The following is an 18,320-nucleotide window of genomic DNA, read 5'->3' as shown; positions in this document are numbered from 1 at the left end:
ATAGTACATCCTCCAAAAGGAAGGAGTGGGGGTGTGTGACAAGAAAGAGGGGTACAAAGGAGTTCACCTGTGGTGACAAAACTCTTCTGTATCCTGATTGGGTGTGGTGACACTGGTCTTTACATGAGATCAAACTGTTTGAGTTACTCACACTCATGCCAACACACACATGCACAGGTACATGGATGTAAGAACCAGTGAAAACCGACGAAATTTTCTCTTTAACACTATTGTACCCATCTGAATTTCCAGGAATTGAAATTTACTACAGTTATGGAAGATGTAACCACTGGGTTCACTGCAACGAGTATTTAAAATACTCTATGCGGGGTGCCTGGGTGGCTCAGTTGGTTAAGTGTCCGACTTCGACTCAGGTCATGATCTCGCGGTCCGTGGGTTCGAGCCCCGCGTCCGGCTCTGTGCTGACAACTCAGAGCCTGGAGCCTGTTTCGGATTTTGTGTCTCCCTCTTTCTCTGACCCTCCCTTGTTGATGCTCTCTCTCTGTCTCAAAAATAAATAAATGTTTAAAAAATTTAAAAAAATAAAATAAAATACTCTATGCACTGATTTTGAAATTTTCTGAGAATCTACAGTTATTTCAAAATGAAACTTAAAAATCATTTGCTGGAATGAAAGATAAAAGACAAAAGAAATGATGTAAGAAAAATAAGAGTTTCAAAGAATAATCATTAATATTATTGAGAATACTTGAGGCCAAGAAATCCACGAAGTTGAATAATATCAAAATTATAAATTACAACTAATCCCTATGCTATATAAACTTTCCCAAAGCATCCAAAACAAGGGAGGCTCCTCAGGTTACTTTAAATAACTTTACTCATAGTAAAAAAAAAAAAAAAAAATGGCAGAATTAAATACCTGCAAACATAAAATCAAACACAAAACAGTTATTAAGAATACGGCTGTCTGTAAGCATTATATGTGAATTTCAATTAAAAACAATTTATTAATGTATAGTGCTGATACACAGCACAGAAATGATATCCTTAGGAGAATAACAAAAAAATGATATCTATGAATATTTTCCATTATATCAATATCTCAAAGGAACAAAAAGATACACACCAACTTTTCATTTGATGATGCTAAGAAGCCCTTTGATAAAATTAAACTTAAATTCTGGGTAATGAAATGCAGCCATAATAAGTATTGCAAAAAAAAAAAAAAAAAGATAAAACTAACACTCAAATCAATAGTCAAGATCTCAATATTGAAACAAGTGGGGTACCATACTTTAAAACAATGATGGAGGGCACCTGGGTGCCTCAGTCGGTTAAGCGTCCGACTTCAGCTCAGGTCACGATCTCGCGGTCCATGGGTTCGAGCCCCGCGTCGGGCTCTGGGCTGATGGCTCAGAGCCTGGAGCCTGCTTCCGATTCTGTGTCTCCCTCTCTCTCTGCCCCTCCCCTGTTCATGCTCTGTCTCAAAAATAAATAAACGTTAAAAAAAATTAAAACCATGATAGAGAAGAAATGTCTGCTTTCACGCTGTGATTTTTCATAGTGTTCTGAACCTCAGGTCCATACAATAATATGTAAAATATATTTTAAAAATTACTGAAAAGAAGGACATCTGTTTGAGGAAGTGAGATCTAGTGCAGGACTGTAAGGAAATATGGTGGACTTTTAAGCACTTGAAGTCACATTTAAAAATGTAAAATCGGAGAGTTGCTGTTCAACCGGTATAAAGTGTGGGTTATACAAAATGAGTAAGTCTGTGCCTGTAGTTAACAATGTGGTGTTGTGTACTTAAAAATTTTTAAGAGCATAGATCTTAACAATGTTCTTAGCAAATTAAAGTTTAAAAAATTAAAAAAAAACAGATAGAAATAACTCACTGTGTATTTCTATGATATATACCGAATGCTATCATTTTCACAGGTAATGAATTAAAAATCATTAAGGAAATATTTTATGTGTTTTCTGATACCGTGAAGATCATTCTTGGTCTTATTTCCCACAGGATTAATTTCTGGACAAGATGACAAACTAAAAAGTGTCTATGTGCTTTGGATAGGTCATACATACATTGTAGAAAATCAAAATGACAGAATAGGTGCTCTCAATTCTGGAGAAAATCAGGCATTTCCTTGATGATCCACAAGGTTCTGTTTTTGTTCTTGGTGTGTAAATGCCCAGGGTGGGGAGCAGAGGAGGGAGAGAATACTCAATAGTTTGCAGAATATGAATATAATAAATGAGCTGACATTAGGGCAATTTGCCTTTCCTGTTTGGTGGAAATAGTTCTAATTTTTCAAATTAATGATTCCCATTATCTTGACTGATACCAAATATCTTCTTGAGAAGTAAAGTATAATATCAGTGATGTTAGATTCTTTTATATCAATATTCTGTCTAATGTAAAGACATGTTGTCTCCATGTAAAAACTTTCTGCTGCCTAAATTTCCATGATCCTACATTATAATCTGGTTTTCTTCTCACCTTCCTTTCTTTCTTGTGTCCCGTCCTTTTAATTTTTTTTTTTAAGATCACTCTTTCATGATAACTTCTAGATCTTTACGCCTGTTCTTTCTCCTGTATTTCAAGCTGTATGCCCAGTTAACTAGAGAGTTCCGCCTGTATGTCCTAAGGTTACACCACATTTTCTTCTAAGCCTGCCCTGTTTTTTTCAATATCCCTTGCCAAATTACCATAACTCACCAAATTGTGCAGGAAAGATGGACGTGTGGACATCATCCTTAATTCAGTCTGGTCGTTTCTTCTTCATATTTAATCCGTCATTAATTCTGTTGATTCCATCCCCGGAGTACCTCCGTACTTTAGCCTCACTCACCCTACCAGAGACCTAACATACCTTCTGGAGTGAATCATGGATGGTTCTGCTGAAGGACCGTCCTATAAAATCAAATTTCTCTTCCAGTCTCACAGCTCACAGGCAGGGATACACCACAGTTGTTGCTGTTATCAGTTAAGTCTGAAAGCATGGAGACAATTCCACGGCAGTTTTTAGTGGTGGGAAAACAGAAGAATACATCCTACGCCCTCTTGGAAAGGGTGAGATGTTACGTTGATGATGTCAACATTCCCTATGGGAAAGTTGGAGTCTGGGAAACCTTCACCTGAGAGCATGCTGTTACCATCTTCAGCTTAGGCAAACACTTCAGCAATCTCCATATAATTTCTCATTTAAAATAACACGTTCTGTAACTGTGGATGTTGTTGTCTTTATGTATCACATCAGGAGGTTTTGAATACAAACCAAATGCTCCCCTGGATCATGGCAACAGCTTGTTAACGAGGTTCCCTATTTCCAGATCCACACTAAAGGTGTCTTCAGAATGAACATTCTAAAATGCAGAAATTTCCCAAACATTTGGATCATGGGATCTCAGATAAAAAATAAAATCTTTTTTTTTCCAATTTATAACTTGTGAGTGGACCTCGGTATAAAGTACAAACTTGGTGATATGCCCTTCTAGAACATTCATGGCATCACCACTGCTCACCTCTGAAGTGTAATCTTTTATTTTTAGGTTAGATGCCAGGTCCTCTGACCCCCAAATGTTTAAGTATTATGTGCTTTGGGTGTTTTATTCTGCACTTTTATTCTTCAGGTATTACGTCCCTCTTCTCCATTAGAATGTAAACTGTGGTGACAGAGACACTTGATCCTGGCCACTGTTGCACCCCCAGGGCCTGAGATGGCTTGGTGTGTTCCAAATGCCAATGAAATATTTGCTAAACAGATACCTTTGGGATATTAGTCAAATATGTTTATACATTAATTTTTTCATTTATATATTATGTTATATGAATTTTTAGAAAGTATGTTTTTAAAATTCATTTAACAAAAGGAATATATATATATATATATATATATATATATATATATATATACTGATATACAAATTTAAGAAAGTACAATTTTTAAATGCATATAAGTAGATATCTATAAGTAAACGTCAAAACATTATATATCTACGGCATTTAAATGCATATAATTTTGTTAAAAGTCCTTTTTAGAAATGTAGAGTATCTCTGTCTCTGTCCAGTACCAAAACATTAGAATACTATGAGCTTCTCAACATTTTCTCCTAATAACATGCTAAACAAAGAAAGAAAACAGACTATCGACTAGATTCTCTTGTTAGCTCTAATTCTGTTACTGTATTAATTAATACTTTGGCCTTTTGAACAGATATTCAACAACAATTTTGAATCCTTTATTTTCTCAAAACAAGTCTAATTTGTAATCATGTTCTCAGTGGAGTGGTATAAAAAGTGACAGTCTTACGCAAATTTGTTGACTCTATTTCCAGACAGTGGGAGAAAGAATTTGCATTTATAGCTTGATGCAAGGTACAACTACCTAGGATAACTAAATAAGCAGCAATTTAGTTGAAATTTTAAAAATCCTTCCATGTATTCATTTATTGCAGCTCTCACTTTTTGTTTAATGTGCATTAATAGAAATTGTTTATTAAACACATTCCAAGGAATTCAGAATTTATATCAATACTCAATACCTGTATTTTGATTCATCATTTATTTTTTTAATTCATCGTTTATAATCTTATTTGAAAATTCCTCAGCTAATCCTGGAAGTAGATTTCACTGAGATCTGTTCAGGTAACGAAACAGACTCAAATGTATTAACCCATGTATAATACTTACTTCTTTGCCTAGCTATCAAAAAATTCCATGTTTAATAAAGGCCATACCTATATTCGGTGTCAAAAATGAATGTTGTACTGATTTTTTTTTAATCAGAATAATTAATCTAGGAATGGCATTTTAGTAAGTTGGCCCATGTGTGCCTCTTTTTTTTTTTTTTTTTTAAAGAAGTCATTATGCATGGTCATTGACAGGTGCAAAATGATTATTTTTTTTCCATGATTATCTTTAAAGTCAAATACCATTTGTAGTTCTATAAAATGATTAAATGGAAACTTATGCCAATTTTTAACTACCTTTGACCTGTAAATGCAAATTTCTTTCATTTCTACCTAATAATATGTTCTCTGTCTGCATTCAGGGTTTTCACATGGTATTTCTTTGTCTGGATCACACTTGCCCCATTAATTCATGTTTTTTACTCAAGTATTCATTCACTTCCACCTTGGAAAATCATTTTCTTTCTCCTACGTCAATACTCAGATTATTTTCTTCTTTTTTCCCTCAACCGTTATTTTTGGTGTCTCTCTTTTCTATAGGAATTATATTACTTATTTCTGTGCATGTGTCTGTCTTGTATGAGACTTCGTTTTGTTTGCTTCTTGTATGCCACATCCTTTACCGTGTTTTTGTTTTTGTTTTTGTTTTTTTGTATGCAAACTTCAGGAACAAGAACAGGTCCAGGGCTTGAACAATGTGTTCTGTGGGGGAATAGAAAATGGTGGCCAGGGGCTTGGGGGTGTGAGATAGAGGGAGAGATTGGTAAAGGATAAACTTTCAGTGATAAGATGAATCAAGTCCAAGGATCGAATGTGTAACATGGTGCCTATGCTGATAAAACTCTATACATTTGGTAAAAAAGTAGGACTTTGAAAAATGATAAAGATGTAAGGTGATGGATGTGGTAATTAATTCCATGGAGAGAATCTTTTCACAGCGTGTATGTGTACCGAATCATCCTGATGCACAGTTTAAATATTTCCCAATCTTATTTTTTCTCAATAAATCGGAAGAAAATGTGCTCTGAGCCCCACGTTCGCTACTCATTTCACGCTAGTGGTAGCGTCAGCTTGCATTCAGATTCTGACCCAACCGTTTTATTTACCTGAGATCCTTAGGTGACCTGAAGCGAAATATAAATAAATATCAAACGGGCACAATAATAGGATTTATCGCATAGGATAATTGTGAAGATGGCCTACGGTGATATATAAAACAATCTCAGGCCCTTAGGTGAGTTCCCATTGAGACGTGGTTATTTTTAGATTTTCTAGGCTGTCACATAATGTTTCCATCATGGATTTTAAAGTGTTATAAATGGAGAATCACACGGATTGGGTCAGAAAAAAAATAGAAAAAACTCTACCCAAAACAAAGAGGACTTTAAAAATCTGAGTTCTCAGAATTTGTCATCACATGGCCATTCTTCTTTGTCTAATCTTTGCTTTTTGATTTGTCTCGTCCCCTCTCATCAATGTATATGACCATTGATAGGCTCCAGGTAAGTAGATAGAAGGAAATCATTTAGAAATCTAATCAATGCAAAAGATTTTTTCTTAGAATTTTATCTGAAAATGAAAACCAAAACCCTCCCATTGTCATATGAAAAGGAAAATTGAGATCCCTAGTCAAGATTTTTGTGTTCAAAAATGTTGGCCCTGTTTGAGAAATGTGTGTTCTCAAGAATAATGTACATGTTCAGGGTTAGTTCAAAAGAATTAATGATACCTACTATGTGACTGATTCTGTCAGTGGCTTCCTATTTTTGTAAAGTGGTTCATATGTAACTTCAATTTATAAAGCAAGTTTAAGTGGAGGCACATACATTAAAAAGGGACCAGGGTTGGGGCGCCTGGGTGAGTCAGCCAGTTAAGCGTCCATCCGACTTCAGCTCAGGTCATGATCTCACGGTTTGTGAGTTCGAGCCCGGTGCCAGGCTGTCTGCTGACAGCTCAGAGCCTGAACCCTGCTTCCGATTCTGTGTCTCCCTCTCTCTCTGCCCCCTCCCCCAACTCACACTCAGTCTCGCTCTCAAGAATAAACATTAAAAAAAAAAGGGGGACCAGGGTGCTGAAACCTATGCATATTCAGTTTGCCTATACATATGTAGAGAGTAGCTTCATTAATTAAAATTATTTAAGAATATATATAAAGTGAAAATCTCACCAGTGTGCTTCAGCCTTCATTCACAAAATGGAAACATATTCAACATTTAGTCTGATGCAGGTATTTAATACAGAGTCAGGTAGTGAGATACATTATTCATTGTCTAAAAATCAAGTCTGCATATGGCAACAAGATAAACATGAATTTCTGCAGTTTGCTATCAATCTTAATTAAACAAATATGCATATAATGAGATTATGCACACTATTCCATAGGATACCACCTTATCTGTGCAAATCCCAATAAGACTATGTTTTCATGAAGAAAACGCATATAAACACATACTGATTGTGTGAAAAGCACTTTGACAAGCTATGACATATAATTCTATATTTTTTTAGTGTTTATTAATTTTTGAGGGAGAGAGAGGGAGACAGGGTGCGAATGGGGGAGGGGCAGAAAGAGAGGGAGACACAGAATCAGAAGCAGGCTCCGGGCTCCGAGCTGTCAGCACAGAGCCCAACATGGGGCTCAAACCCATGAAACAGTGAGATCATGACCTCACCCGAAGTCAGATGCTCAACTGACTGAGCCACCCAGGTGCCCCATGACATATAATTCTAAAAACGCATCCTAAAAGTTAAGTTAGTATCTCCATTTTTTAAATATAAAAAAACTAGTAAGTGGCAAAGCCAGGGTTCAACATATCCGTGTTTCAAGTTTCCCCTCCCTTTACCCTAGCTATGATGATAATCCAAAATAAAAGCACTACCCTAATACGACACACATTTATTATTATAGGCATGGATTGAATGGAACTATGTTTCGTTGCATTGTTTAACACTGTATGATTATGATTTAATTAGGAATGTGTTATAAAGAAAAAGATAAGTCAAGAAATAGAGAAATAATGTACAAATTATGTTAGCTCTTTAAGCAGGTGGATCTGTATCTATTCTTTGAAGTATAACATTATAAATTTTGGGCCTGTCATCTTGCAGCTAAAGATATTTTTGTCTGACACATGGTTAAAAGCACTTGAATTCTAGAAAATTCAAAACAATAACTTCTATAATCAATTTACTTTAATTTCCAGAATGAATCACAATCTCACTATGTGATCATGACAGCATATCTCTTTTTTGACAATAATGAACTACTTGACTGACACATTCATGTCTGGAAAAAAAGAATTAACTGTGAATTGATGTGTTCAAAACTGCACTATTTTACTTTTTTTTTTATGATCTGAAATAGGAATTTATTTGATGTGGAACACTTTTGCCATAATCTTTACGGGTCAAAGGAAATCATGTACATTGCCCCTAAGCTCTAACTGCATTATTTCCTCAAATCAATTTAAAAACTCATTAGTTTAGCTAATACTTTAGTAAGACAATAAGTTTACCGCAGCTATGCTCTCAGATAAGCAGGGAATATATAACTGCAACAAATCATAATGGCCACTATTCAGAAAAGGAAGGGAGAAGAAAAAAAAAAAGGAAGAAAGGGGGAAATCAGACAGAGAACATGGGAGGGAATCTTGACTTCTAAGCAGTAATACTTTGAGAACTTCTAACAAACTTAACTGATGGAAATCATCTTATCCATCAAGACTAATTTATTACGCAATATCAAGTGACTCTTTTAAAAGGTACAAGTGAACTTATTTATAATCTGAGAAAATATTGTAATATTCTCCCAAATTTGAGTTATCTTCTGCAATATCCATAAAAAATTGGTAAAACAGTTTTGATGAAAGCTAATGATGACGATAATCTTTCTAACAGTAGTTAGTTTCTGGAATCAAAAGCTAGCAACCTATTTCTGTCTTTTCTAGGTAATTCAGACCATCAGTGCAGTGGATAGAGATGAATCCATAGAAGATCATCATTTTTACTTTAATCTGTCTGTGGAAGACACAAAGAACTCAAGTTTTATAATCATGGATAATCAAGGTAATGGCATTCGTCTAATGGCCTTTTATCCTTTCTTTGAGACATGTGTTTGGTTTTAAGGGAATTTATAATGCTGCTGCCTTTTATATGGTTCTTGGGATATGATAACGTTGAGAGAGTAGGGAGTGGCAATGAAAATGGTAAACAAAACTCAAAGTCAAGTTCTGAATACTAACCCCATTTCTCACTGGATTCCTTTAAATGAAAAACCCTTTTTCAAATCATCAGTGGCTATAAGACCTTGCAAACTCTGAAAGACCCTGCAAATATAATTGCATTTCTGACAGAATGGTTCCTTTCACGTCCTTGTAGAACTCAAATTTCAATTTTATGTCTGGGGAAGAAAGTGATATGTGCTTATAGTCATGTTAGCTCGATGGATCCACAGATATTTGGAGTCATTAATTAGAAGCTATAAATATATAAAATTGGTTTAAGATTATTCCCTTCCTTTCAAAATGGAACGATTACATCAATCTCAGGACACAATGTTCCCAAGGATTTTGTTTGGAGAGACAGAATATTTTATCGCTCCATACAGATACAGAAGTGGAATGACTTTATATAAAGCAGCTCTATTCTTTTTTCCTTCCCTTCAGTAAAAGTTTTTCTTGTCATCCTATGGATTTCTATCTTAATTTTACTTTATATCTTAAAGATAGGAAACACCACAGGATTTATTGCACAAGCTTCCATAGTCAAATACCTGTAGCTGTCCTTTCTCACAACTGAGTTTAAGCTTCGAGCTAGGGGAGATGTTTATTTAATTTTTAAAAATGTTTACTCATTTATTTTGAGAGAGAAAGAAAGAATGAACATGAGCTGGGGAGGGGCAGACAGAGAGAATCCCAAGCAGGCTCCGTGCTGCCAGTGCAGAGCCCAACGTGGGGCTTGATCCCAGGATCCCGTGAGATCATGACCTGAGCCAAAATCAAGACCCAGGAGCTCAACCGACTGAGCCCCCCACCAGGCACCCCTGAGGGAGATCTTTTACAGGAGAATAAATGCAGACATGTTCTCCTCCTCTCCTCCTGGTCAAATTCTCCAGTGAAGGAAACTCAAATACTCTTAGGATAAAAAATGCATATAACAATATAAGAAATTAAGTTTCAGCTTAGATTTATTTACATTAATATAAAATAAGTTGCTGAGGAAAAAGAAGTATATAAAATTGTAAAGAAAATAATTTGATTCAATGTTTGTGATTACAAGTAATCTAATAAAATATATATGGAAAAATGTAAACTTTCTTACCTTTCCAATCTGCCGAGTAAATAAAATGATATCACAAGAGTTTTATAGGTTCCAAGTACATGATGGAGAATTTGCTTTTAAAAGATGATTTGGGAAAAGTCGTTAGCAGGCACACATTTTGAAAGACTTCCATTTGTTTGCATTTTACTGATTGTGTCTTCTAAGGTTTCATTGATACACAAAACATTTGGGTGGATGACAGGCCAAAAAAAAAAAAAGGGTTGGGGGGGAAGAAATATAGTACCCAGGCACAAGACTGCACCAAAAAAAGATTACTTAGAATATTTTGGGATTCAGGGAAAAACAACTTCAAAAGTGTTGAAGTATATATTGTTCATCTTTGTTAAGCTTTTAAAAATGTTCTATCTAGATGAGTGATCAGTGCTACTAAGGTTTAACTATTATCTGGGTTTTATATAGAAAATGGGTTAATAATGTCAAAGTGAAATGAAACATCCCAACAGAATTTCTCCTACCAAGTAAAACGAATCGTTTTGTCTCATTAGTAAATATATGATTTGAGATCACTTGCTGTGCTACTTGTAAATGACTTTGAAAATCTCGTGTATTTGTAGTATTTGTGAAAATAATGAGTTTCTACTAGTAAAAGAACTGTGTCATGAGTAAATAACCCAAATGAAACTGACTGTCAATGTAAATTTAATGCTGGTCCCCCCCTAGAAAATATTGACATCTCATTAAAAAGCCACTTTGTTTTCTTTGTTCCACATTTATGTTTTCTACCTTTATCAAGGACGTTTTGGAATCGATTGGTGTAATTCACCTAATTATGTAATTAGTGTTAGGGCCAAGTCAAATCGATAATGACTTTTTGAGTGGATCTTTTGTCTTTTTATCAGAAATTGCCTCTTTGTTTTTTGTTTTTTTAACCTCATATGATACATCTATACCATGACTTCTAGTACATGTGACTGGTGTGAATTTCTTTTGTATTATTGAAAAATGATGCACATGGATTTCTGTTTTAGATAACACAGCTGTAATTTTGACTAATAGAAATGGTTTTAGCCTTCAAGAAGAGCCCGTCTTCTACATATCTGTCTTAATTGCTGACAACGGGAGCCCATCACTTACAAGTACAAACACCCTTACCATACACGTCTGTGACTGTGATGATTATGGCAGTACACAGACCTGCAGGAATAAAGACCGTATGCTTTCTATGGGATTCAGAACAGAAGTCGTACTTGCTATTTTGATAAGCATTATGCTAATATTTGGTAAGTAGTGCTGAACAGAACCTATCTTCGTTTATTGAAACTAAGAAATATAAAAAAATAGTTAATTCCATTATCACGGCACAGTATGGGTTTGTGTGTGTGTGTGCATGTGTGTGCGTGTGCAGGTATGTGCGTTTCATTGCTCTTCTGGATGTGTTGCAATTCTTAAAACAGTGGAGTCAATAAAAAAAAAATAGAGTGGCTGTGGATTTCAAGATGAAAACCAATGATCCTTGAATTCTATGAGTATGTCAGCATGGGTGTCCACTTCTGTTTAGGGATGTTTTTGTCACAATGCATTTCAGCATATACAGTTATATAACAATCGGTCATAATAATGGTGACCTTCTGCTGAGTGCTTATTACACTCCAGGATATTGTCTTGAGTGCTTTACACACAATATGCAATTTGATCCTCATAATAACCTTACGGAGTAGAACTATTATCACCTGCGTTTTATGGATGAGGAACGTGAAACTTAAAGCACTAAGTACTTTGCAAAGGGTCATGTAGCTGGTACACGAGGTGCTGAAATTTCGTAACTGCACACAACTCCCTTCAACCCTATACTGCAACTCCCTAGGGTCCTGTGGCCATTAAGAAAGTAAATGTTAGTGTGGACGAAGGCAAAAACAGGGTTTTACTTGATCAAAGTGCTAAACACGAAAGAAATTCCAATAAAATAGTTCCCTTTTTTTGTTTGTTTGTTGTTTTCACAAGCAGATAAGTTATACTCATTTTACAGGTGAGGCAAATGAACCCCAAAATGTTTTTTGTCAGGCTTTCAAGACTAAAAAGAATTCATTTGGCAAAACCTTTTCTCTTTCTTTAACATACCCGTGTATAATCTAAACCCTCTCTTGCTTCCCTTGTAACTTCATGTCAAAAGTCAACACAACTTGACTGCGTGTTGAGGGCAATCCCATCAGCCACTGGGTCTGCGTCCCAAACTCACGGCTCAAATTGACATCTATGTTTCAGGACTTGCTTGGCCGTCACTCTCGTTTTTCTCAAAGCTTCAAAAATCATGCCTTTCTCTTTCCCATACAAATTACCATTATTTCCTACCTCGCCTCAGTCTTGACAATAATTTTTTAATGGTCTTTGATCATAAAACTGAAACGAGAGTTACAGAGCTAGGTATCAGAATCAAGTGAAATATGGCAAGTACTGATATACACACAGGTACAGACCTACACCAAGTCTCAAAACCCTATAAGGAAACCAAGGGCAGCCTCACAGTCAAGGGCATGAGTAATATTTAGAGGGTTGGAAATATGGGTCAACCAGTAGTCAGTAGTTTCCTTTGAAAGTTTTGTGAATACTCTCTCCAATTCACAGATTGAAAAATTATTTGTTAGCTCCCTTTCTATAACAACCATATATCTGAGCTGCATTTTATAGTACCTGGATTCAAACCTAATGGCCTTATTTCAAGAACACGATTTCAATTTTTTTAAATGTAAGGTTTATATAAAGTATTGCCCAATGTGTTTCTCTTTATGATAATATGGATAACATCACTTCATCTTTGTTTCAGTTCCTATAGATGAAATTCTGAATACATCCAAGGCTGTGAAAGGGTTGGCTAGCCTTGACACACACACACACACACACACACACACACACACACACACAATTTTTATTTACTAAAATAATAATAATAATAATAATAATAATAATAATAAAAAGCATTCTGAAATTGTTCTATTTCTCCATGATGTTAAAATTATCTTAGGTCACAAACATTGATTGTGGGCATCCCAGTGTTATGTTGTTTTTTTTTTTTTTTTAATGATAGTTCGGGATTTCTGAAATGACTGTGGTGTCACAGAGCACAGGTAGCAAACCAACTATGGTGGCATATACTTTCTAGTCAGGAAGTATTAACTTAGAAAATAATTATGCCGCAGAATTTTCCTCAGTGGGGAATTTCAAACTGCTCCATTGTGTTTACCTTCTCTTAACGTGGATCGTTGGTTACTAAAATTGACCAATGCATATAGGTTGGAAAATGTTCCCTTTCGCTACTTTTCTTTTAGTTTTCAATATCTAAAAAAATAAAATTTTAAATTATCCTCAAAACACAGTTTGCTATATTTTTATGGTTTTCTACTCCAGAAAGATTGTTAGGCTGCCTTGTGTCCTCTGGCCTGCCTCTGTTGTAAATTTTCAACAGCTAATACTCTATTTAAGTTTGGAGGGAGTCAAAAGTTATATGGGGTTATTCCACTGCCCAGGAGAGGAAGTCCCCAACCCCTGCACTGTTCAAGGGTCGACTGTATGTTTTGTTGTCTTATAATCATAAAATCTAAGCTCATGTCTGAAGCTTATAACAAAAGCAAGGATTGTAAAGTTTATTATAAATAAGATATTAAATGCTATGTAATATCTGTAAACACAAACTTATAAGTATAAACTCATATTAACATATTATACTAACATATTATATTGTTATATTAATTATACTATACGATTATATATTGTATTATATATTGTATTATATTATGTTATATTAATAATCATTATAAATATTTATAAATCATTGTGAATAATTATAAATTATTATATCATGGGTTAATGGATATTCTGGTATGCTTTCTTTCTTTGTTAGGGTTTATCTTTTTGATCCTAGGTCTAAAACAGCGAAGAAAGCAGACTCTGTTTCCTGCGAAAAGTGAAGACTTCAGAGAGAACATATTCAGATACGACGACGAAGGGGGAGGAGAAGAAGACACCGAGGCCTTCGACGTCGTAGAGCTGAGAAGCAGCGCCCTCATGCGGGAGCGCAAGGTGCAGAAGACCGCTACGGCCGAGATCAGGCGCCTGTACAGGCAATCTTTGCAGGTGGGCCCCGACAGTGCCATTTTCAGGAAATTCATTCTAGAAAAGCTCGAAGAAGCGAATACTGATCCTTGTGCCCCTCCTTTTGACTCCCTCCAGACCTACGCTTTTGAGGGAACGGGGTCATTAGCTGGATCCCTGAGCTCCTTAGGATCGGCAGCCTCTGATCAGGAGGAATATTATGATTACCTTAATGAATTGGGACCTCGCTTTAAAAGATTAGCATGCATGTTTGGTTCAGCCACTCAGTCATATAATTAGGGGCCTTTTATTATTAAAAAGTTTTTAAGAATGCTAATATGTGTTTGGGCACACTGGTAGTCACTTGAGTAGAGTGGTGTTATCTGGGGGGAGTATATAGATACATATAGAGCATCTTCTGATTTCCTTGGAGTAAATACCCCTCGGTTATTTCAAGCTACCCGCAAGCTGTCAGTGAATGCAGATATGGAGTGATGCTAACAGTCAGCTCTCCGGTACATGTAACCGAAATATTCCTCTAGCATTTTTTTCACTACCATCCAATACAAATTCTCAACATTTTTGGATGTTTAATGTGAGAAAGGCCCTGAACTACATCAACTTAATATTAGTTCATGTATCCATTTTTTTTGTAAGTCTTACCGAATGAGAGAAAATTGCTTCTCTATTTTAAGTTCCGATGCTATATGGCTATATGGAGATAAACACTTACAGGGAATCTGAATGATTATATAAAACTTTTAAAAACTGTTTCTTGCTAATGAATATGAAAGTTTCTGGCTGAGATTCTACGATGATGGGTAGTAGTTTGATGTTTGAAAATCATTGTTAAGACCTCACTTGAAAACTGATCTCAAATTTAGACAGATACTTGTTATATGTTACTTAATCAAGGATACAGTGTAAATTTGTATTATCTTTGATATTACAGATTTGCATAAAAAAGGGGGCATGAAAAAATGTTTGGGAGTTTTCTGTAAGTTATTTTTCTACGTAACCAAAGCAGAGCTTTGGCATGTCACAATACAACAAAATATATGTTGACGTTTACACAACATCCAATTTAAACTTTATTATAATTGTGGAAAGTGTGAAAGACCGTTAAGTGAATTTTATTGCTGCTAAAAATGATAGCAATAAATGAAAGGAGTATTTGATTCAAAGTTGAGTTACTATTCATCCAAAATATTATGATCAACTGTAGGGATTCTCACCACTCATAGAATAAAACATGATAAGATTCTCAGCATTTCCTTTTCTATTAAGAGCTCAGACTGTAACTGTTTCTTAAGTGTCATATTTTTATTATGGAATATAAAATTAGGTGCAATGGTTACTTTTATTGTAACATTATGAAGAAAGTATGGTAGGCTGCCGGACCTGGTAGCATCCAGATAACAAGATTTATGACAACATTAGATAATAAGGTAATAAAACACCTTAAATTTAATGAACATTTTAAGAATGATCCTTATTATTCTATCCCAGTGAAGATGGAATTCAAAACTCATAGGTTGAACAGAAAGAAAAGAATGAATAAAATGTCCTCAAAATTGTTTTGTATCGTCATTTCTTATTAACAGCATGTGAAAATGAACGGAACCAAATTGACCCTATGTATTAAATAAAATATTTTGGATTATTTTTAGCTGAAGATAGAGGAATTGAATGGCTATAGTATTTTGCTTTCTCTGTACTTTCAGACATATGCACCATACCATGTAATAGAAGAGTGGTTTTTCATCATTGTCAATTCAGGTACCGTTGTGTAGGCAGCATAGAGATCTTGAAAAAAGCCCAAGACTGGAAATCAACAATTTAGGAAAATATTAAAAGTAGATGAGAAGTCATAAGCTGTAGAAAATCCTTATACATTCGTATCATTATTTACTTAGGGAAGTGTAAGAATAGGAAACAAGACAGAATGTTAAAACAGAAAAACTTGCAAGCAAAATAGAAATGTATGAGTTGAGAGAACATTTGTATTTCTATCATATGGACATAAAAATTGGAAGAGTATAGTCAGGGATAGTTTCAGGAATTATTCCATACAGGATTATTCCTTGTATTTAAAAAATAGTGCTCTGTACTCTTGGTTGAAGAAATGGCAAGTGTGATGAACAACAGATAAATGAATCTATGGAAAATGGGTGAGAGAAAAAAAAAGGGGTTTCTGAGGATCTAATAGGTTCTGTCATGGATGAAAGCCTTATGCACAACTTACCAATTTTGGATGAAGACTTTATAAAACGTACATCTGCATTAACAGGGTTTCAAGTTTGAGTCCAATGGCACAAAGCAGATGTGTTAAAATAAGTTCTGGCTTAGTTAATGATAGGATTGTTAATCACAGGTACGTAGGAAAAGCGCATACATGGAGCTCTAGCAAATATCCACCTGCTAGTCTGCAAAGTGTCCTTTTAAGGTATATTAAAAATACTATCTGATTCTAGTATAGAAGTTCCAATTTCCTGGAAATTATATTTGGTCATATTTCAATAAAACTTAACCTTTTTTGTGGTGTTTCAGGAACAGGGCTGTATCCTAAGCTAAAGACACGGCATTAAGATCTCATCTTTGTGAATTTTAATAAAGGCTAAATCAATGCAGATATTTATGAAAATAGCACAGCTTCACACTAATAGCTGCAGTGCTTAAATATCAGCCTTAGTTAACTCACAGGTTCACGTAGAAGTCTTCAATTACTGACAGTTGAAACCAGAAAATATGTAAGGTCCTTTATAGGGATCAGAAAACCGCTAGTGATACGAGGTGTTTCCGAAGCCTGTGCGGTTGAGCCCGCCAGAGCTGAGCATGAATGAGTTCACTTTTGTTTAAATCACTGTGTGAACTTTGTCAAACCGCCTTCTGCTTCCAGATCGGAGATTGCAATCTGGAACATAAGGTCCCATCCACCTGTTTCACATGGTTGTTGTGACCAATGAGTAAAAATAGTGCCAGCAGCACCTGACCCAGTAAATAACCCCCTTGTGATGATGGCTGATGTCATTCTGCTGGAACACACAGACCCCTTTATCTTATAGGACTGAGGGATCTCGCCGGCTCCACGGCATGTTGGAAATAGAAACCAACTTTCTGACCTGACATATAAGGTCACGTGGTATTCTGTCCTTCCCATTTCTGTATTTTCTTAACTCTTCTGGTCTCATGTTCTAGGCCTGAAACAATCTGTCCCCAACATTTCTCCTTTTCATTCCCGCCCTTCATTCGGCTCTGTGATCAATGGTGATTTTCTCTGAAAGGCCTGCCTGACTCTTGTCCTCTACTGTGGCCCATGCTCTGTCTTGTTTTTATTCAAATCACTTAGCCACCTGGTATCATAATACATACATACATTTTTTTACTTGTTATGTCTTTATCACTGATTAGAATGTAAACCCTAATGGGTAAGGAATTGTCTGTGTCGTTCATTTGTTCTTGTCTAAAATTGTTTGTAGCACATAGTAAGTGGACCAATAAATATTTCTCAATATAACAATGAATCCCAATCTGTTTTACTTGGTTATGTATAGAAGCCATATTGGATTTTGTTAAATAATAATACGCAATTAACAGATTTTTTTCAAAATAAGTCACCACTGGGCAGTTCTTGGGTACGATAAGATTTTTCAAAATGTTTCTAGTAATTATATGAGTTTGGAATTTTAACTTGTTTGGACATATTGGTATTATCCCCAGGGAGGAAAAAAGATAATGACTTTAAACTGTTCAGTGAAAACTGGTCCTATCCTGAAAGCTGTGGAAATTCTCATATGACTAAGTTCCCATGATGTGTCATGAGTATGAAAACATGTGCAATGCATGAAAATTCTGCTTCCTGTTTATAATACAAAACTTAGTAGCAAATGCATTGTTAGACTTACAAGGCTACTCAAAATCTCCAAGGTAGCTTCGTGTTCTTTTATAGGATGTAAAAGGACATTGAATAGCAAAGGCTGGGAGACCAACTGGAGAAATAAATAGAGGAAAGGAATATGTGGCTTTTTATGTTTCCAGTTATGTCTGTCTGTCATCTACCTACCTATCATCTGTCATCTATCTATCTATCTATCTATCATCTATCTATCATCTATCATCTACCTATCTTTATCATCTATCATCTATTATCTACCTATGTCTATCTATCATCTATCTATCATCTATCACCTATCTATCTTTATCTATCATCTATCTATATCTATCTATCTATCTATCTATCTATCGATCTATCTCATCTATCACCTGTCTATTGAGATAAATTGTGATTTCCCAGAGGA

The 18,320-nt window shown here is 35.3% G+C and overlaps 1 protein-coding gene across 3 annotated transcripts in view; it reads left to right on the top strand.

The window, feature by feature from the left end:
* The window catches only part of CDH19 (cadherin 19), a 102,782-nt gene extending 85,236 nt beyond the window's left edge, over positions 1 to 17,546 (top strand). Inside the window, exons 10-12 of one of the 3 annotated variants that reach the window (XM_019438134.2) lie at positions 8,604 to 8,721; positions 10,965 to 11,216; positions 13,853 to 17,546. In XM_019438134.2, the coding sequence (XP_019293679.2) occupies positions 8,604 to 8,721; positions 10,965 to 11,216; positions 13,853 to 14,322 (840 nt within the window). In that variant the 3' untranslated portion in view covers positions 14,323 to 17,546. Of the gene's footprint in view, positions 1 to 8,603; positions 8,722 to 10,964; positions 11,217 to 13,831 lie in introns of those variants that run through there. The other 2 variants (XM_019438133.2, XM_019438135.2) reach the window with 2 other exon arrangements.
* The last annotated feature ends 774 nt before the right edge of the window (positions 17,547 to 18,320 follow it).

The sequence above is a fragment of the Panthera pardus genome, unplaced genomic scaffold (assembly GCF_024362965.1).
Source record: "Panthera pardus isolate Hobbes unplaced genomic scaffold, ASM2436296v1 HiC_scaffold_15, whole genome shotgun sequence".
Lineage (NCBI taxonomy): Eukaryota > Metazoa > Chordata > Mammalia > Carnivora > Felidae > Panthera > Panthera pardus.
The sequence above is the reverse complement of the archived record's forward strand: the minus strand, read 5'-3'. Positions and strand labels throughout refer to the sequence as shown.